At 41.5% G+C, this 21,909-nt stretch overlaps 1 protein-coding gene across 5 annotated transcripts in view; it reads left to right on the top strand.

Moving 5' to 3' along the window:
* The window catches only part of TNIK (TRAF2 and NCK interacting kinase), a 412,416-nt gene that overhangs the window by 376,827 nt on the left and 13,680 nt on the right, over nucleotides 1-21,909 (top strand). For all 5 annotated transcript variants that reach the window (XM_081235887.1, XM_081235886.1, XM_081235888.1 and 2 more), the window contains 6 exons: nucleotides 7,688-7,817; nucleotides 13,463-13,627; nucleotides 15,726-15,837; nucleotides 16,629-16,799; nucleotides 18,944-19,087; nucleotides 21,674-21,808. In XM_081235887.1, the coding sequence (XP_081092013.1) occupies nucleotides 7,688-7,817; nucleotides 13,463-13,627; nucleotides 15,726-15,837; nucleotides 16,629-16,799; nucleotides 18,944-19,087; nucleotides 21,674-21,808 (857 nt within the window). The remainder of the gene's footprint in view (nucleotides 1-7,687; nucleotides 7,818-13,462; nucleotides 13,628-15,725; nucleotides 15,838-16,628; nucleotides 16,800-18,943; nucleotides 19,088-21,673; nucleotides 21,809-21,909) is intronic.

Below are 21,909 nucleotides of genomic sequence, written 5' to 3'. Positions count from 1 at the left end.
GAGTGATGTTAGAATCCCAGGTGGGGGGAGTTGAAGTAAAAGCACAGAAGGTTAAGTTTGGTGGGAATATAGATGGTATGAGGGGAGGAAAGTCTGGACTAGTGAAACCAGACCGGTATCATGTAGCCAGTGGGGAACCGTCAAAGGTCTCCTGAGCTGGGGAGTGACATGATTGGTGCCATGTTTGAGAGAAATCATTTCATCAAAGTGATTTGGAAAGAGAACAGGCTAGATACTGGTAAAGGCATTCAGAGGATCTATTACTGTAATCCCAAGAAGTAATAAATGGGCTGTCATTGAATACTTATAGTGGAGGCAAAACTTGACGTGGCTCTTGAAGAATTGGTAAATTTTAAACAGATTGACATGACTGTCCATTAAAGAACATTTAAAATATATAATTGTATATGAAACGTACTCAGAGAAGAAACAGGATACAGATGTGTGCATGTGTATGTGTGTGTTTATTCCAATTTGCCAAATATATGCACTTTTGTGAATATAAAATATTGGGTTGGCCCAAAAGTTCGTTCGCGTTTTTCCATAGGAGCTTACGGAAAGACCCGAATGAACTTTTGGGCCAGCCCAATATATACAGTATGTGCTGCTACAGCATGAACAGTTGTATGCCTGAGAAACTTCATGCTATTAAAAAATCCATTGTTTCTTTAGGAATAAGACATTTCTGAGTTAGACTCCTTCTTACATACATTCTTATCTATTTTATTTTCTACTGTTAAGGTAAACCTTCACATTTTGTGCTGTATTTTTTAAAGCAAAAAATTAATATATTATATTAATTATATAAATATATTGCAACACAGTTCACTATCATGAAGTCTCTACAAAAGAGCTTTTTAGAAATAGAGCACAGCCATTCCGACAAGCAGCTGGAGATCCTGATGTGCAAAACAACAACTTCTTCTATGTACACTGTTGGCTTCATATTAATAGTATGAGGTTTAACCTATAAGAGTGCACATAACTAAGATTGTATTCCATAACTAACCAACTGCACTATTTCCCAGTGCCTCATGCATAGAAAAATAATGAGTGAGGGGGAATTATAATAGTAGTTACCTGTGGATTATACAACTCAAAAGGATTTTTATTTTATGTATAGCCCCAGTTTTATGTTAAGCATGCACTATTTTTATAATCAGGAAAAAAATAAAAGCTTTATAGAATAGGAGGGAGGGAGTGAAAGTCACATAAGCTGATTTGCATCAGCCCAAGCAAGCTGAAGAGGCAGCCTTTAGTATCAGTATCTTCCCTCAATTGCCAGCACATGCATCAGATCGGTACATATGAGGCGTGGTCTTCATCATTAGGACCATCTATTGCTATTTCAGTCCCTGAATTTTGCACAATCTCATAAAATGCAGGCTGGACAGTGAAAGCCACATGTCTTATGCCCCCTCTTTCCCAGTCTCACTAGAAAGCCATGGTTCTGGCCCTGTTCACCAGCCAGGCTATTGTTGTGCCCACGCCGCCTCTTGCCTGCCGTCCTCTCAGCCGTCCTGTCCGTTGGCTCAGTCTTTGGTCTGAGTAGTGTTGTAGAAGTGTGGCTGTGGTCATGCTGTACCCCTAGTGCCCTACAACTCTTTTCATTCCTAGGCCCCATGACTGTCACAGCATGTGCTCCAGCCAAACTGACCTTCTCATTATTCTTTCCAAATGCCTTACACTTTTCCAATGTTGTCTTTTCTTGGAATGACCTTCTGTCCCTCTGTCCCACATTCTCACTTACATCTGCCATGCATTTGAGTCTTTGCGTTGTTTTTATGCTCTTCCAGATGCTAATCTCTGTAGTTTCAGGAACCGTGTCTTCTTCAGCTTTTATATCCGCTACCCAGTGCCAAGCCAAGGGCCTTTCATGTAGCAGGTGTTCGATAAATGTATATTGAATTGAATTAAGTCAATACCTGCAGGAACACTTTGACAAATCCAATAAGAGATTATTGTTCTAAACATGTGACCTAATTACAGTAAATTTTCTATAGTTTTCTAATTAGTTGATGTGTTTTGTTTTTCACAGTCTTTATAGAAATTCAGACACCTGATTCTTCCTACCCAGACTCCATATCAGAAAAATAATTTTTAGGGCTTCCCTGGTGGCGCAGTGGTTGAGAGTCCGCCTGCCGATGCAGGGGACGTGGGTTCGTGCCCCGGTCTGGGAAGATCCCACATGCCGCAGAACGGCTAGGCCCATGAGCCATGGCCGCTGAGCCTGCGCGTCCGGAGCCTGTGCTCCACGACGGGAGAGGCCACAACAGTGAGAGGCCCGTGTAACGCAAAAAAAAAAAAAAGAAAGAAAGAAAAAGAAAAATAATTTTTAGAACAAAGGATTATTTTAGCTATAAAATGTTATAGTTGTTTTAGCCTTAGCGGGGTTTTTTTTGTTTTTTTTTTCGTGGTACGCGAAATGGCGGAGTGATCAGTCATACCAGACACAGGCAAGAGACCAAACACCATGTCGAAGAGCAATCATTGAAACTGAGAGCTTAGAAATGACTTAGGGAGTTTCCTTAAGGTGCTTGAAGTCAAGTATGAGAAGTAGTCATCTGAGGAGTGAATCAGAGTGTGTTAAGGAATAAATTGGAGAACTTTGCAAGGAGAATTTTAAGGAAAGAGAAATGTAAGTGTGGATAGTAAATACAGAATTAGGGTCAAGAGACATGTTTTAATGAAATGGGAGACAGGAGAGACCTTATCTTGTTTATTGATTGGAAGAAAGAGACAGTAAAGAGAGAAGGATTGTGAAAACACGGGAAGGAGAAGGAGAGGAATAACTTCCAACTGACGTTGGTCCTCTGCTCTTCTATTGAAGCCTTCTTACTGAGTTAGAAATACTGCATTATTAAACTAATTGTTTTGTGTTTTGCCAAGCACTTTATGTACCTTATTAGTCTCTCAACCTCCATTAGATTATAATCCTCTGGAAGTTTAGGGTTATGTCTTATTTTTCAGATATTTATTCTAGCGTCTGGTACAATGTATATCACATAACAAACTTTTAACAAGTAAATGAATGAATCAATGCACAAAAGAATTTCTAAGGGGTTGATGAAGATTGATGTGGCAGAGTTGGGAGCTTGGAGCCATAAAAGAAACATACAGAGACAGAGGATGAAAGGACAACCAGGGCAGTAAGAAGGACAGAAGGAAGTGTTCAACAATGACAGACACAGCAAGGTGTCTTCTTTTACGATTTAAAAATGTTCTGCAGTCCCTGAAACATGAACTGTGGGCTGCAGTTTGCCTTTTAAAAGAAATGTGTAGAGAAGTACTTTGGAGCACGCAGAAATTTATGGGAATTTTCCGTCATCAAAAGCCATTACCTTATATCAGATGACATGGTAGCAGAGAAATTAGTGGTGTGAGCAGTTAGTACAAGGTACACAGAATGAGCAGGTATATACAGAAGATTCACAATACAACAGACAAATCCTGCACAATAGAACAACCTTAAACTAAGAGGAATTGCTCACTATTTTAGAAGAAAATTGACAAAGGAAGGAATATAGATTATCATCTTTTAGTCAATCTATGAGGAATATTACTAGTAGAAATAATGTAGAATAAAACTCAAAACAGCCCAAAATGATCACTATAAAAATTTATCATAAATGAAGCAGTTCTGGCTCATAAAATTGAAAGTATAAAATTGATCAGGAAAAAAATAGTCTCAGAAAAATATTCAGCGAAACGTAAAACTGACAGTGGTTAACACTATACACTAACACTATTGATTAAAAATTGACAGTGAATCAAATCTTAATAAAATTTACACCTTTAAAATTGGACCTGGTAGAAGTAGTGAACACAGAGCCTTTGAAAGATGATATGGACAAAAAAGCTGATAGGTGTATGAAATTTTTGCTATAACATTTACATAGAAAAGGATTGGAACCAGTGATGGTAATTTTAGCAAAATTATGATGAAAATGCAAAAATTAGGGAAGAATTTAACTGAGATATGTAGAAAATTAATTAAGGAATTGTCGGATTGGAAAGAGCTCTAGGAAATACCTTTTTCATGAAAATTTATCCATGTTGAGATATTTCTGATTAAAATGTTTGGATACAATCAGAACACCACACTATAAAACTCTTAGAGGAAAATATAGGGAGAACACTTTTGACATAAATCACAGCAAGATCTTTTTTGATCCACCTCCTAGAGTAATGGAAATAAAAACAAAAGTAAACAAATGGGACCTAATGAAACTTAAAACTTTTGCAAAGCAAAGGAAACTACAAACAAGATGAAAAGACAACCCTCAGAATGGGAGAAAATATTTGCAAGCGAATCAACAGACAAAGGATTAATCTCCAAAATATATAAACAGCTCATGCAGCTCAATATCAAAAAAACAAACAACCCAATCCAAAAATGGGCAGAAGACCTAAATAGACATTTCTCCAAAGAAGACTTACAGATGGCCAAGAGGCACATGGAAAGCTGTTCACCATCACTAATTATTAGAGAAATGCAAATCAAAACTACAATGAGGTATCACCTCACACCAGTTAGAATGGGCATCATCAGCAAATCTACAAACAACGAATGCAGGAGAGGGTGTGGAGAAAAGGGAACACTCTGGCACTGTTGGTGGGAATGTAAATTGATACAGCCACTATGGAGAACAGTATGGAGGTTCCTTAAAAAACTAAAAATAGAACTACCATATGACCCAGCGATCCCACTACTGGGCATATACCCAGAGAAAACCATAATTCAAAAAGATACATGTACCACAATGTTCATTGCGGCACTATTTACAATAGCCAGGTCATGGAAGCAACTTAAATGCCCGTCAACAGACAAATGGATAAAGAAGATGTGGTACATATATACAATGGAATATTACTCAGCCATAAAAAAGAATGAAATTGGGTCACTTGTAGAGAGGTGGATGGATCTAGAGACTGTCATACAGAGTGAAGTAAGTCAGAAAGAGAAAAACAAATATCGTATATTAACGCATATATGTGGAACCTAGAAAAATGATACAGATGAACCAGTTTGCAGGGCAGAAATTGAGACACAGATGTAGAGAACAAACGTATGGACACTAAGGGGGGAAGCGGCGGGGGGCGGGGGTGGGATGAATTGGGAGATTGGGATTGACATGTATACGCTAATATGTGTAAAATAGATAACTAATAAAAACCTGCTGTATAAAATAATAAATAAAATTAAATTAAAAAAAAAGAATCAGAACACCATTGGGGTAAAAACAGACGTGGAGCCAAAATATCTTTAATCTTTGAACTCAGGTGAGACTCTGAAAGAGAACTTGATTGTACAGTGTTAGCCTGGTGGCAGCCACCAGGTCCATCTAACCTCTGACAGTGGCAAAGAATGCCTGAGTGATGAAGGAAAGTGCCTCCTCTCCTAGGAGACTTTGGCTCTTGATAAATGCTTCATTTACTGATTTATTTGTTTTATACCACCTTACCTTAAACAAGAATTTAAGGCAACTGAAAATAAAATGCATACAAGATAAAACAAATTTTCAAATAAATGAGTGAAGAAATCAGAGTTTTGAGAATTATTCTGATTTACCAATCTAGCAGTACACCAGGAATTTATTGCAGAAATTTCTTTTTCCGTGTCTCTTAAACACTATTAATAGCTCCTTTCTGGGAGTGAAATAATGAAAATGCTTCTTTGGAGTTTCTTCCCAAACACATCAGTTCTAACCTGTACTTAAATGTATTCAATCCACTGCTCTAGTTTAGTAAGTGTCTTCCTGTACATTTTTTTGTCTGGATTCACCTCTTCATATTTTCGTCTCTCCATTTTGGATAAAACTCCTTGACAGGTTTCTTCTCTGTCCCAGAGATGTCATAAGATTGGTGTGTTTCTTAGATTGAATATTCCATCAAGTCCTTGGACTTTGATAGGATCCAAGAACCTGAAGATGCCTTTTTTTTTTTTACTTTTCAAAAAAATTTATTTGTTTATTTATTTTAACATCTTTATTGGAGTATAATTGCTTTACAATGTTGTGTTAGTTTCTGCTGTATAACAAAGTGAATCAGCTGTACATATACATATATCCCCATATCCCCTCCCTTTTGCGTCTCCCTCCCACCTTCCCTATCCCACCCCTCTAGGTGGTCACAAAGCACGGAACTGATCTCCCTATGCTATGCAGCTGCTATCCCACTAGCTATCTATTTTACATTTGGTAGTGTATATATGTCAATGCCACTCTCTCACTTCGTCCCAGCTTACCCTTCCCCCTCCCCATGTCCTCAAGTCCATTCTCTACACCTGCATCTTTCTTCCAGTCCTGCCCCTAGGTTCTTCATAACCATTTTTTTTAGATGCCATATATATGTGTTAGCATATGGTATTTGTTTTTCTCTTTCTGACTTATTTCACTCTGTATGACAGACTCTAGGTCCATCCACCTCACTACAAATAATTCAATTTCGTTTCTTTTTATGGCTAAGTAATATTCCATTGTATATATGTGCCACACCTTCTTTATCCATTCATCTGTCGATGGACACTTAGGTTGCTTCCATGTCCTAGCTATTGTAAATAGAACTGCAGTGAACATTGTGGTACATGTATCTTTTTGAATTATGGTTTTCTCAGAGTATATGCCCAGTAGTGGGATTGCTGGGTCATATGGTAGTTCTATTTTTAGTTCTTTAAGGAATCTCCATACTGTTCTCCATAGTGGCTGTATCAATTCAATCATAGCAAGATCCTTTTTGACCCACCTCCTAGAGAAATGGAAATAAAAACAAAAATAAACAAATGGGACCTAATGAAACTTCAAAGCTTTTGCACAGCAAAGGAAACCATAAATGAGACAAAAAGACAACCCTCAGAATGGGAGAAAATATTTGCAAATGAAGCAACTGACAAAGGATTAATCTCCAAAATATACAAGGAGCACATGCAGCTCAATATCAAAAAAACAAACAACCCAATCCAAAAATGGGCAGAAGACCTAAATAGACATTTCTCCAAAGAAGATATACAGACTGCCAACAAACACATGAAAGAATGCTCAACATCATTAATCATTAAAGAAATGCAAATCAAAACTACAATGAGATATCACCTCACACTGGTTAGAGTGGCCATCTTCAAAATATCTACTAACAATAAATGATGGAGAGGGTGTGGAGAAAAGGGAACTGTCTTGCACTGTTGGTCAGAATGTAAATTGATACAGCCACTGTGGAGAACAGTATGGAGGTTCCTTAAAAAACTAAAAAAACTAAAAATATATTGGGCATATAGCTGGAGAAAAGCATAATTCAAAAAGAGTCATGGGGCTCCCTTGGTGGCGCAGTGGTTGAGAGTCCACCTGCCGATGCAGGGGACACGGGTTCGTGCCCCGGTCCGGGAAGATCCCACATGCCGCGGAGCAGCTAGACCCGTGAGCCTTGGCCGCTGAGCCTGCACGTCCGGAGCCTGTGCTCCGCAACGGGAGAGGCCACAACAGTGAGAGGCCCGCGTACCGAAAAAAAAAAAAAAAAAAGAAAAGAAAAAAAAAGATGAAAGTGGAATGTACTTCAGGCCACTGACCTTTACACTTAAAATGGTAAATTTCATGTTATGTATATTTCACTACAATAAAAAATATTACTGTGGACAGGAAACAGGTGTTCCCTAAACATACACTGTCGTGAAAGTTGTTCCTTCCCGTTTCAGACCCACAGGAGCCCCCGGGAGCGCTGAGCAGTACAATGTGGGAATGGTCGGCATGCAGGGGCTGGAGACCTCTCACGCAGACACTTTCAGCAGCAGTATTTCAAGAGAAGGGACCTTGATGATAAGAGAAGTAAGTTGGTATAAAAACTGTAGAAGAAGTGCATTTCTTAATTGGTTTTTATATTAGAGCTTTCACAGAGGATGCTTACTGCTTGTATTTTAGGGAATGGGTGGGGGGAGGGAGAAGGACCCGTGTTTCTAAATGGTTGAGTGATTTTAATTGTCTTCCTCCTTTCCTGCATCCTTCTGAGCTTAATCGCATTTGTCCAGATTCTTCAGTGGAAGCTATGCAAATCGGAATATAGCATTTGAGCCTGAGGATATAAGACTGGCAAACCCAGATGTTTCCTACCACAGGAAAACAGAAATGAATGGTCTATCCAAATAACATCAGTGGCCTTATTATGCCTTCTCCTCTCCATCCAAGGTTTTATCCTTGTGGATTTTATGTAGAAAATGCTCGGTAGTTCCAAGAAATGGTGATATCATCTTATCTAGTTAAATTAACATTAAAGACTATTAAGCTGTACTGGTGAAAGAACAAAGAAATCCGAAGATGTACTTAAAAATGCGCCTTAGCACTTTGAGGAATTTTGTCTTTTTAAACTCTAGGAACATCATCTGGGGGCAGGGGGCACACATTCCCTTGCACCTGTCCCTCCAACATGCACTACTTCCCCATTGTATCTGTGCCGATAAGAAGGGCCTGGACACATTAGAATCCGTCTTTTCTTCTTTTTCACGTCATCATCACCGTGCAAGCAAGGTCTTTTCTTGGAAGGAAAGTAATGTCTGGTGACATTGGGCAAAAGTTACTTGACCTCTCCCTGCAACAATTTTGTCATCTATAAAATTTCTTAAGTAATAGTATATGACTCACAAGATGATTGAGGGGATTAAATGAGTTAATGCATGTAAGCATCCAATAAATGTTACCTATTTTATTTCACCCTCTCCATAGCGTCAAGCTCTCCTTTTACTTGTTATCACTTCCCACTCTTCCTTCTGAAACACAAACGTATATGATCTGTCATTCCCATTCCTCAGCTAGGGTAGATTGGAAAACAGTAATAGCAGGCTTTGGTCTCCAAAAAGGCAGAGGGCATCTCATTTTTGTTAGAAAGAAAGGAACTGTAGTTTTGAGATGAATAAGGTCTTTGAAATAATAATGGGCAGTAGAGCTATAACTGGAAGACTAGTTCACAAAGCAACTTGCTAGAATTTCGTTTTATAGCCTTGCCGAATCTTTCAAGTAGACTTTAAAGAGTCCTTTCACGGAAGCCTGAAATGAAAAATGGACTTGGCTGCTGAAGTTGACATTGTGTCGTGCTGGCATATAAATCTCCCAGTGCGGTGAATGGATACTTTCAATGCAAGTGTAGAGGGCTTCTCTCACTAGACCTTGCCACTTGGGAAAGCATGAGGGGAAATGTTCTGGAATGAGTTACTCTCTGACTCCAAATAAAAGGACTCCAATTTCTAATGTGGTTTCAAATTTGCTTGAATCTTTAGGACAGAGTCAATACCTTGACGTGGATATTTGGAACCACATTTTGATTTCAGTTGCCAGCCACATCCAAATGGCTCCATATTGTTTAAAGCATTCCAATACTCTATGACCACAGTCAATCACCTTGAAAATTGCATTCAGCAGTGTCATATATGAATTTGATCTATTGCGGGCCCTAAAATCTTTTTGTCCTCTCAATTTCTGAAGTGTTCTTTTTACAAATGTGGGCTTTTAAAGTAACAACCTGACTTGAAATCCATTAAAAGTATGTGTATTGGGCTTCCCTGGTGGCACAGTGGTTGAGAGTCCGCCTGCCGATGCAGGGGACACGGGTTCGTGCCCCGGTCCGGGAAGATCCCACATGCCGCAGAGTGGCTAGGCCCGTGAGCCATGGCCACTGAGCCTGCGCGTCCGGAGCCTGTGCTCCACAACGGGAGAGGCCACAACAGTGAGCGGCCTGTGTACCGCAAAAAAAAAAAAAAAAAAGTATGTGTATTAAAAAGATAAATACAAATTAAAGTATGACAAAAGGATAAGAAAATAAAAACTCTTTATGGTTCAGTTCCCCAAGATGAACATCAAGGAGAGTCACTTAACTCGTACTTCTTGTTGGAGTAGACCAGATGCTTCTATGGGGGCATGCTGGCTCTCCTACCCATGGTCTTGTCAGAGGCAATCCCCCTTGTAGTGCACACCCCTGCCCCTGTGATTCTACCTTTCCCCCTCCTACAGCCCCACAGGACCTTTCTTTACTCTCCTTCTAGGATACACCACACCAGCTGCCATCTACCACTTTGTCCACAGGGCCCCATCTCCTGGAAGAGCTCCTCTGCCTCCCTCACTGCAGCCCACTCTTCACCCAGCAGACCCCTGGGGGTCTGGCTCAGCTTCCCTTCCTCCTTGAAGCCTCTCCTGGGACTCCATGGGCCTCTGTCCATAGCACCTTCCTCATTGCCCAGCTGGTATCTCTCCAGGGTCTGTCCACCCACTGAACGAGGATACTAGCTTACCGTCATGAAGGCTCTTTTGGTTACAGGTACTAGAAAAAAGAACCCACTTACAACAGATTAAGAAAAAAAGGTGGGGTAGGTATCAGAGATTCCGAGGTGTTTCCTGGAAGGAATCCAAAGGCAGAAGGCAAGTTGGGACCCTGTATAGGGTTGGAACCAGAAACTGAAAAGGGATTAGGAGCTCAGGCAGCTTCTCGTGTGCAGATCTCTGGCTCCCTCACTGCCTGTCTCTCCTTACCCTCATCTCTGTTTCCTCCACTGTCTCCCTTGTTCTCTCTGTCCACACACCAGCTTCCTCTTCCCCCTCAAGCACGTACTCTCACGTCTCCATACCCACCCTCCCAATTGCAAGGTGTTCACCACATCCCAGTTCAGCTGCCCAGCAGAGACTAACCAGTATCTCTCAGGCCTGACTGGAAATTCCAATGGGAATCTGATCGTGCTTGGCTCAGGTGTCCACCCCTGGTCCAGTCAATCAGCTGTGGCTGAGAGCGGAGCCACATAGGACAGCAGCCACCAGAGCTGGGCTGTGCTTCCAGACAGCCTTGGTTCAGACCCTGATTTCACCACTTACAACCCATGTCACATGGGGCAGGTTAATTGAATTCTTTACACTGAAGCTTTTCCATCTGTAAAATGGGGGTAATATAAGCTAGCCCCCGGTGGAATTGTGAGGAGATGAACCTAAGGTGTTCAGCATGATACCCAGCATCTACTGATACTCAGAACATCCAAGTGCCCACCGCCATGGGACTGGTGAGGGCATGAAGATCGTAGGGCTCTTTGGGGCTCTGTTAATGAGATCATAAAGGACAGAGCTGCTGTTCATTTATCTTTGTGTTCCCAGCAGAATGGCACACAGAAGGTATTTAATTCTAGAGGGTGGTGGTTGAATGAACAAAGGGGTGATGACTCAGAAGTGGGAAGATTCAGGGGTCACTGCTGAATTCCTTCAAGCTTCTCACTGTCTGGGCCATTTCCCTTCTGAGCCTCTTCAGGTCTTTCTTTGATAACCAGTGTGTCTGCATTAATTTTTGGCTTGAGGCAGAACACTGCTGATACAAGAGAGACCACAAAACTCTAAAGAGACAATGTGCGATTTATGCTACTGGAAAGTTGGAGGGAAATGGTAAAAAGCTTTTCAGTATTTGAACAGAAGTAAGAAGGTGGGAGAAGCTGCCCAGTACACATAAAAGAGGGGATAATACAATAAATTAGGGCTGAACCCCTTAAATGTAATTTAGAAGATGAAATGTTTAGATGAGCACTGTGACAAAATGAGACCAGAAAATGCCCCTCTCCTGAACAGTTGTGGGCCAGAAGTATTGTGCCCAGAGACACAGAGGGCGCTAAGGCTATCCAGTTATTTCTCAAACTTCCTAGTAACATCAATTACGTGCACCCCTTCAGGAACTTGGGAGTCTGTTTCATCTTTCCCCCAAAAGTGCCTCCTTTCACTTGCAGCCAGAGGCAGGTGCAGAGCTATAACTGCAAGACCAGGACAGGCTCCGGAAGGAAGAAGCCAGGCCAGTGAGGTGGTCAGAGAAACAGCACGAACCCTTGCCATGCCAGCCCCAAACAAGGCAGGGAGTGTGTCTCCCTTGCTCCTGATTGATTCCTTCATGTTCAGCAAAATGCTTCACACTTAGTAGACACTCAGAAATGTTGGACAAATGAATGAAAAGGAGAAAAGGCAAAGAGGGACTCATTACTTAATCAGGTCTGCTGTAAGAAACCTCAGTGAGCCAGTCATATAAATGTGAAATCAGAAAGTGCAATACTAGCCAGGACTTACAGTATGGGCACTGGCTTTTTGGGAGCAGGATTTTCTTTTAATTCTGTATGTCGTCCCTAGCATCTTTGAGAGGAGGCTTTGCTCTCCACGGCAATGATTTCCAACGTGTTAGGTCATGCAACCTTATCAGTAAGCATTTCAGGGACTGCCACATAACACAGTGTATTTATTTGTTTACAAATTATGCATTTGTCCTACTGCACTAACATTATATACTTTATAAAATACCTTTAAAGGACATTAAAAAGGAATGCTATAGGCTGCCCTCCACAGCTCTGGTGGCCGCCTGGAGGAGATCCTGGAAGGGGAAGGGAGGGGAGAGGTGGGCTCTGGGGATGGGTGCAAGGACCCGACCCGAGGGGGGAGGGTTTGGCCCTTAGGGGAAGGCTGACCCAGCTGACTTAGTGGCCCAGAGTCTCTCCCTCGCTCCCAAACCTCAGAGGAAGGCTTTGCCCAGGGCACTGGAGGAAGGGCCACAGGGCCCGAGGACTGGTCTCCTGCCCCCGTTTGCCCACTCGAGCTTCTGAAGCAGGCAGTGGCGTCCAGCCAAAGCAGGCACACTCCGGGTCTCTGCTGCCTTCACCATCTTGGGCTGTGTGATCTTAGACTGCTTATTTAACATCTCTGAGCCACAGTTAATAAATGAGATAATATTTGTGGGGGGAAAAAAGGATGCTATAAACAATATTTCAGATGCTTTGCCAGTCATGATAACTTCTTTTTTTTTTTTTTTTTTACCAGCTCCTGGCACAAGCCACCATAGCTGCTTAACGAGAGATTCAACATTAGTGATAGTGGATGTAAACTCCTATTTTCAAATAATCTTTAGATGATTTCCATGTTTTCTTTGTAACTCTCATCAGATATGATTAGTTAATCATTGGTTTGACCTCGTGACTGACAAAGAACCCTGTGAGTTGGGAATCATCTCTGCATTTTCTTGGAGTACACTGGGCATGAATGATTAGTGTTACATCTCATCCTACTGCTCCTTTTCAGCGATAGTTTAGGTGATGTCTCTGTTTTGTGGGTTTGTGTCTTTGTAACCTGGTGATGTGACCTGGTGTGCGTGCACAGCGCACACACACACAATGCACGGCCCCCGTAGTGCCCCTCCACCCGCAGCATTCCTGTCTTCCCGCAGGGCACCTCCTCATTGTATGTGACCCCTGACAGCCCTTCATGCAGGAGCATAAGGCCCCAGCGTCAATCCGTGTACTAAATATTAGCAAAGCTTAACTTTTTTCTTATTTTCTTAGATAAAATAGAAATCTGAATATCTTCCCACTCCCCAGTGGGACGGTCTGCAGGCCACCGCAGCTGTGCTGTGTGAGGGGTGACATCGCTCTGTGGCCTTTGCCTTCCCTCTCTAACGGCCGTCATGTGTTGTGCCCCCTCAGACATCTGGAGAGAAGAAGCGATCTGGCCATAGTGACAGCAATGGCTTCGCCGGCCACATCAACCTCCCGGACCTGGTGCAGCAGAGCCATTCCCCTGCGGGAACCCCCACTGAGGGCCTGGGGCGCGTCTCCACTCACCCCCAGGAGATGGACTCTGGGACTGAAGTAGGTGCTGGGCAATAGCCACGACAGCTCTGTCCTCCGGCAGGGGGTTCTGAGACCCCGGGCCCCTTGAGAAGGAGGCTTTGCCAAGCTCCCAGAAGCGTGTTCGGTTGGGTTTTATTATACTATATAACTACTTATGCATATGATCAAATGGACCAAATCCTAGAAGCAGAGCAGTGAAAAGTTCTCAGGTAGCATCTGAACCAAAGCCTGTTTTTACAGAAGCAAATAGTGAGGCTCAGAGAGGTTAAGTGCCTTGCCTAAAGGCACACAGCTCTTTCGTGACAGAGCTGGGAGCAGAACTGAGACCTCCTATCTCCCAGGCCAGGAAAGGAAACTTCAACCTATAGAGATTCCAAGGCCAATAGTTGAAGTTCATAGTTACATTAATTTAGTCAAACTAAGTTTGACTTAGGTGAAATAAGGTTGACATGATTTGTTTATGAAAAATAAAAATAGATACGTTCTCAAAGTGTTCATCTTCCTAAACTCCAAATCGCACAAGAAAGGGAGAAGTGGGATATTATCTTTCCTACACAGAAAAGAGTCTGGGGAAGAAAGCCAGAATAAACAATCTGCCAGGAAGTGCTTGTAGATTTCATTGACCGAGCTTGACCAGTCGGATGAGATCACAGTGCTTGGTCATGTTCCATTAATAGTCCTTTGAATCACACATAGACCCTACATGTGTTTATAATGCACACAGTTTATAACGCTGTTTTTGAGGTTGTCCATGCACTGAGTTTTTATGATGCACCATTTGGATTCTAAAGCTATAGAGCAGGTGAACTTTGCTGCAAGGAAAAGAACATAGAGCACTATTATAGCTTCATGCACGGTGGACGGTTGTTTTCTGCCTGACTTTGGGTACCAAGGAGGACTCCGTGCGGTCAGACCCTACTTCACATTCTGCTGCTTCCCCAGCTCGAAGTGGGAATGTCAATACTTGCACACCTCCTTCATAGACTTCTAAAGATCAAAGGAGAGAATGTCTGTGAAAGTGCTCTATTTGGGAGGGGTAGTCCTACCTTATGGAGGATGAAATTGTTTTGATTTCATAACGTGAAGGGGAAATCTTGCATTAAAGTCAGATTGGGCTTTTGTGGTTTTCTCCTTATGTGTTTAGGGGTCTTGGGATACTGGTTTTATTTTTAAATAAAAACCTGAAAAAAAAACTTAAAAAATTAAAACTTAAAGACATTTATCCCCCCAAAAGATGCTTCTTATATTGAATGCAGATCTGTTTATAATATTAAAAGGACTTGAGTGTAAGTAGGAGTGGAGATAGACAAATTTGGGAGATGGATATTGAAGCTCCTTTGACAAAACTCAAAAATGGAATATTGGGACATGAAGCCTTGATAGTTTACTGTTCCCTAGTTTAGTTCTGACTTCATATCTTAATTGTGCTCTCTAAGCCCTTGAGATTATTTTTTAAATAAGCCCTTAAGGTATATTGCCTGCAAACCTAATATCTTCATGAAGTTCCCACATAGGGCATATAAGTATCCTTTTAAGGAAACTATCATGGAAAGGAAAAATCTTCATTCCCTGGATGAAATTGTCCCTGAATTGCAGATTTTAAGGCTTCTTGAGCCAACACCAATCCACCTGCATCACCAGGCCAGCATGGAAGGCCCCAAAGGCCCCAAGAGGGAGTCTTTGGTTGATCATGTGTTCAGGATGAAGTGCTGCTGTGTTGCTATGCTTACTTAGTTTACTGCCAATTTGTGTCAGCTTTTCTTAAAACCATTTGGTCAATAGGAGATTGCTTTTACTTCAAGGGAGAAATAGGCTCTGTCACTACAGCCATCTTATCAGATATTAAGGTGCTACATATGGTCCATAATATAATTTGCTCACTACAATTCTTGCAGTCTGATGATTAATGAAACCCTGCAAAGACATAATGGTTAGTGAGGAACCAGTATCAGTAGAAGCTGGAGAGAGAGGCACACACTTCGACTTGGGGGTCAGAGTGTGAACAGTTGGATGGTTTGAAGAGTCTCTAATAATTTTAAGCAAAGTATTATTAGCATCGTTTGTTGCTACCGTATTTATCTATCTGCTCTTCTTAATCTTCTTGCTTATTTATTAGTATGGCATGGGGAGCAGCACCAAAGCCTCCTTCACCCCCTTTGTGGACCCCAGAGTGTACCAGACGTCTCCCACTGATGAAGATGAAGAGGATGAGGAATCATCAGCTGCCGGTAAGCTAGAAGGCCCCAGTGTTTTAGAAACAGCTTGGTTTTCCTTTCTGATATGACCTGATAAAAAATTAATTATTAGTTCAATAGTTAAGCCATTAACTGCTTAGGCCCTGTCTTAAAGGGAAGACTTTTTTTTAAATAGGATTCCTCAAACAAAGTTCTTTCTATTTTTTTTTCATCTCTTCTATTTTGATTCTGGTAGGAACCCAGAGGTATCCAGGGGCCCTAGGAAAAGCTGTTCCTCAGAGATCTCCAAACTCACCACATATTTCTCAGAAGCAATTTCTGGGTACAGTGCTGTGCACGCAGTAGACAAAATAAATGCGTGTTGAGTTGTGTTGAGTTCTAGGTGTGTGCTTCCCACTTCAAAAGTCTGGCTGATTTAGAGGACAGTCTTGCTTTCTAGAATTCTGCAACTCACTAATCATCAGACTCAACTTAGACCAGTTTGTCAATTGATAATGTGGAATTTCAAAAAGTTAATCTGTCCTGCATATATTACAGGAGATGAGGATGGTGTGTTGAATTTTATGAGATGAATATTAATTCCCTAAACTACTCAAGTAGTGTCTATAAGCCTGTTTTACTAACGGATAAAACACTGCTTTTATGAATGACATACTTTATTCTAACTAAAAAAGTGTAAAATATTTATAGTTTCAGTGTTTCTTTGCCTTTACCATAATGCACACTAAACAAGGAGAAATCGTAGTTATTTGAAGCCCCTTTTCCATATCTCCATTGGTTATATTTTAAGATGCCACTGACTTCTCTGATTCTTTTTCTCAAAGCTCTGTTTACTAGCGAACTTCTTAGGCAAGAACAGGCCAAACTAAATGAAGCAAGAAAGATTTCAGTGGTAAACGTAAACCCAACCAACATTCGGCCTCATAGCGACACACCAGAAATCAGAAAATACAAGAAGCGATTCAACTCAGAAATACTCTGTGCAGCTCTGTGGGGTAAGTTGGTGCTTTTTTACCATTCATTAATGAATTGGCCCTCAAACAGGAATCTTACTATCAGAAAAGTGCTGATTGAATCATGGGTGTTCGAGACCCGATTTGGGACTGTCTCTGCCTCAAGAGAGACCAAGAGCAATTTTATATTTAGAAAGAACTGATACCCTAACTGATACAATTTTATATTTAGAAAGAACTGATACCCAGGATAGCAATGAGATTCAGAGTGACCTTGTCACATAACAGTGATGGGCTAAAGCCAACAACAGAACTAACTACCACTTAATATACGCCCACTCTGTGCCCGGCGCTGTGTGATGTGCCCCACGTCCTGTCTCTGTGATCCATACAACATTCTGCAAGGACAATAATGGCGTGACCTTCATGTGACAGTTGAAAAAGCTGCACAGAATATTTTAGTGAATTGCCAAAGGCCATACCAGTAGTAGTAGCAAGATAAAACTTGAAAAGGACAACAAATGATGAGCCTTCCCTTTTAGTTCAAAGCATCAACCTGGGGCTTCCCTGGTGGCGCAGTGGTTGGGAATCTGCCTGCCAATGCAGGGGACACAGGTTCGAGCCCTAGTCTGGGAGGATCCCACGTGCCGCGGAGCAACTGGGCCCGTGAGCCATGGCCGCTGAGCCTGCGTGTCTGGAGCTTGTGCTCCGCAACAAGAGAGGCCGTGATAGTGAGAGGCCCGCGCACCGCGATGAAGAGTGGCCCCCGCTTGCCGCAACTGGAGAAAGCCCTCGCACAGAAACGAAGACCCAACACAGCCAAAAATAAATAAATAAATTAATTAATTAATTAATTAATTAATTTTTTAAAAAATCAACCTGCAGTTCTTGTGAAAAAGATCTACAGATTTTAGCTGACCTCAGACTCAGTATAGGTGTGATGAGATTCTATCAAAAGCCTGGTCTATGTTACCATAAACATGACATACAGATCAAGGAAGGACACGACTCATCTGCACCCATCTAAAATACTACACCTAGTTTGAAGCACCACAATTTTATAAGGGCAAAAGCATTTGAGTTGTTAGCAGGGATGAGCACAGAGCCTGGAAACCATTTCAGGGGAGTAAGGCTCTGTCCTCTGGAGAAGAGACTATTAGAAAACAACAAGATAACCGTGTTTCATATTGACTAACATGTGGTTGAAAGAGCAGACATTCACGTTACTTAGAAGACAGATGTGCAGTAAGCAAAAGAAGTGGAAAAGTTACCCGTTCGTAAATATAGGCCATTGCACGGCTGAACTCACAATGTGTGCACGTGTCTGTGTGTATGTTGGGAGTCAGGGGTGTTTATTTGCCTAGAGATGAATTTTCAAGATTGTAGCTATCCAGAGAAGACCACTTACCTACCAGAGTTTTTGTAATAGGAATTACTGCATGGGAGATGGGCTGGGCTAGAGTTAGATGCCTGAGAAGTCCCGTACAGCAGCGGTCCGCAACCTTTTTGGCACCAGGGACCGGTTTTGTGGAAGACAATTTTTCCACGGACGGCGGGGGGTGGGGAATTGGGGACCCCTGCCTTACAGTCAATATTTCTGTGCCTCTTGGGCTAGTAATACCTGCACTTGAATTGGCTTATTATTTCCCTAACAAAGAGCAGAACCTTAAAGTATGGGATGTAAATTAAACTTTGGTGTGAGAAGGAAGAAGGACTTTTCTTCCAATAGAGTATGGGATTGGGGCACTCAATTATATGTAGAAGGTGGGTAGGCTAGAAATCACTGCATGAATAGGAGTGGGGTGAACCTTGGGGAAGTCTCGAGGTATGATTTATAGAGAGAGCCAAGAAAAGGGTGGGTGTTACAGGAAAGGAATAAAAGCAGATTGTGCTCGCATCACATCTGTGCCTCGGGCTCCTCTTGAGAAGAACTCTAGTTTAGGTAGTAAAAGGCTACATGTAATGAATGCTGCTACTACTTTATAAAAGAAAACTAATTTCATTACCAGAGGGACAGTGATTTAATTACTGTCTCAGAGCTACTACTTCTACACTCCCTACTGTCGTACCTGCTTGCCCATTAGTTTATATTTACAAGTCACAGTTTCTTAGGTTTTAAAGGGACCCTGGATGCAGAAGAGTAAAGTCCATAAGAGTCAGTCTTGGGATGCTTCTTAAATTTGCAGGTGTAAACCTCCTGGTGGGAACTGAAAATGGCCTGATGCTTTTGGACCGAAGCGGGCAAGGCAAAGTTTATAATCTGATCAACCGGAGGCGATTTCAGCAGATGGATGTGCTAGAGGGACTGAATGTCCTCGTGACGATATCAGGTATGTTGCTGGGGTGACCAAGTCCTCCAGGTCTGCACAGATGGAAAAGGTGATCACCTCACTTCGGAAGGAATAGTAAGCTCTGCCCTTCCCAGCCAACGAGCAGCACGATAAATTATGGCAGTAGGGCCAGAATGACATCACCCACGTTTTGTAACTCCAGAGATTCTGACCTTCAAAGGGAAGTCTCTCACCTCTGCCTGAAATCTGAATGAGACAGAGACATACCACCACGGCTGTGTACGTATGGGCCTTCACCCTCTGCCAGGACTCAGCAAGGATCCTTTTAAGGTGTCTGTACTCCAGTCATTGCCGTCCACTCTCAGATGGAGAATATAAAAATGTAGGCTTCTGGATGAATTGGGAGATTGGGATTGACATATATACACTAATATGTATAAAATAGATAACTATTAAGAACGTGCTGTATAAAAAATAAAATTAAATTCAAAACAATAAATGTAGGCTTCTGGGAGTGAGAAATTTTGTAAGCAGAAATTTCTCTGGTCTCTTATAAGAACTGCTTTAGTTTATAGTTCACTGACATTTTAGCAAGTGCAGCTGGCCCATTGGGTGATTGAGTCTGCAAGGAGATTGGAAGGTAGGAATCATTGCCACCCTCTGCAGCTTTCCACTTCCCAAAAAGAGCTTAAAAAAAAAGAGAGACAAAAGTGAAGGCCTTACTACTGACAAGTTAAAAATGTAACCTGAAGGGGTCTATGTTCTTGCAAGTTTTTTCTTTCGGATGGTGTTTGAAGGAGTTTAATAAATAATACCCCTCTTTTCCCCTCCCATCCCATCCAGTATGAAACCGACAGTACCCCTGCACATTAGAACCACCTGAGGAGGTGTGAAAACTCCAGGATGCACCCCAGACTAGCGGGTCAGAATCTGGGAGTGTGGCCCAGGTCTCAGAAGCTTTCATGGCTCCTGACGTGTCTCCACTGTGCAGCCAAGTTTGAGAACCAGCCATTGTTTTACAAAGAGAAACATAGGGCTCCTCTTGGGTTGAACCTTGAATAAAGTTTAACTCTTCAGCTGTACTTCTGTTTTGAGAAAGTGCCCTCATTTGAGGCTACAATTTCCTCTTTTGCCTGTCCATTGAATGCTCAGTTTCATCTCTTTTTATTCTCCCCAAATAAGGGTTTGCCAAGCAAATTCTTCTTGTATTATCATTTTTGTTTAATTCAGCGTACTCCTTTATTCTGGGTAATGCGTTCTTGATTGCAATACCCCCAAATCAAATTTAAAACCGTACGTCTGCCAGTCACCTACCAAAAGTGGAAATGATATCAGAAAATTCATGTTCAGACTTCATTATGTTGCTAGTGACACATCCCATTTTAAAAAGTGTAACCCTTTCCTATTATCATGAGGTTCATAGGTAGGGAAAGAAGAAAATAAAAACAGGAGCCAAATTTTCTTGAACTGCCCTCGGATCTGTGTTGGCACAGAGGAGAAAGCACCAGCCCTCCTGCCCATCCTAGCTATAGAAATCAATGCATATTCAAGGCTTTTGGTTATAAAAAGGAATAGTAACTGCACATGGTTCCCTTAATTTAGGTTATAAATGTACTCTCCTGTCAAATCCAGTGTGCAATGCTTTAATGAATTCTTTTCTTCTGGTATATATCACAGCTGCAAAATATGGAACATTTTTTGACACCTAAGAGAAGTCAAAGGAAAATAAGTCCCCAAGAAGTATAACCCACAGGCTTAAATTACTGATCACTTAGGAAAAGCCACCCAAAGGGACATCTTCTTATCTGGTACTCAGATAATCTCAATATATTAAATTTTGCTCCTCAATTTAAAACTCCTCAATGTTTTTAAGACGTTTCCTTATCATACTAAGAATTCTTTACTCCATGATCTCTTTCCCATCATTTACCAAAGGGAACTTTTGTGTTTTTTTCCAAGTACACATCTTTTTCTCCGTTCTTATTTTTGTTTGACACTCCTTTTAGGGATCTCAGCACTGTAGACATGTCCAAGAGTTATTTTCTGAGCCCTGATTGCCATCATTGAACTTGTTTCTCATATCTCCTTAAGAAATTCCTTTTTCTGTTTGGTAAAATGAACCTACTACCAGCTGTCGTCTTTAAAGTAATAGAGGAGGCGAGTAAGGGGGGCTCTGCATTAACATATGCTGTTGGGTAGAAGGTGAGGGAAAGGTAGTCACACATGAGTATGCTAAAATGTCCAGTTGTCAAAACTCCTTCATGTAATTAGATCTGGAATGTTTTGGAACACTGATCCACCATTCCGTTACAGAATTAGGTCTTACTGAGCAGACACTGCCCTTTGCACTGGGAGGAGAGAATAAGAGCACCTTGCTCAAATAAGAAAGCACCAGAAGGTAAAGACAAATTATGCAATGGTTATTTGCCCAAAACACTTGGACCTGTCTTGATCGTAAGTTCTGGCAGAGACAATACTTTGATGATGCTGGAGACACTGGTTATTGTGCCTTCACACATACACAGACACACACACAAGTGTAAACAAAATAAAATGGAGATGGAGAAGGACTGAGAGAAAAAGCTGTCTCAGGGCCTTGAAATTAAAGTTCTATTACTTCAACAGGAAAGAAGAATAAGCTACGAGTTTACTATCTTTCATGGTTAAGAAACAGAATATTACACAATGACCCAGAAGTAGAAAAGAAACAAGGCTGGATCACTGTTGGGGACTTGGAAGGCTGTATACATTACAAAGTTGGTAAGTCTGAAGACATGGAATTGTTTGCTCAATCCAAATTACTCAGTTAAGTTTCATTTAGTTTTTTTCCATCAGATATTGATGATGCATTTGTGACCAGT

The sequence above is a fragment of the Mesoplodon bidens genome (genome assembly GCF_964165515.1).
Source record: "Mesoplodon bidens genome assembly, chromosome: 5".
Classification (NCBI taxonomy): domain Eukaryota; kingdom Metazoa; phylum Chordata; class Mammalia; order Artiodactyla; family Ziphiidae; genus Mesoplodon; species Mesoplodon bidens.
This window is presented reverse-complemented; position numbering and strand designations above follow the sequence as displayed.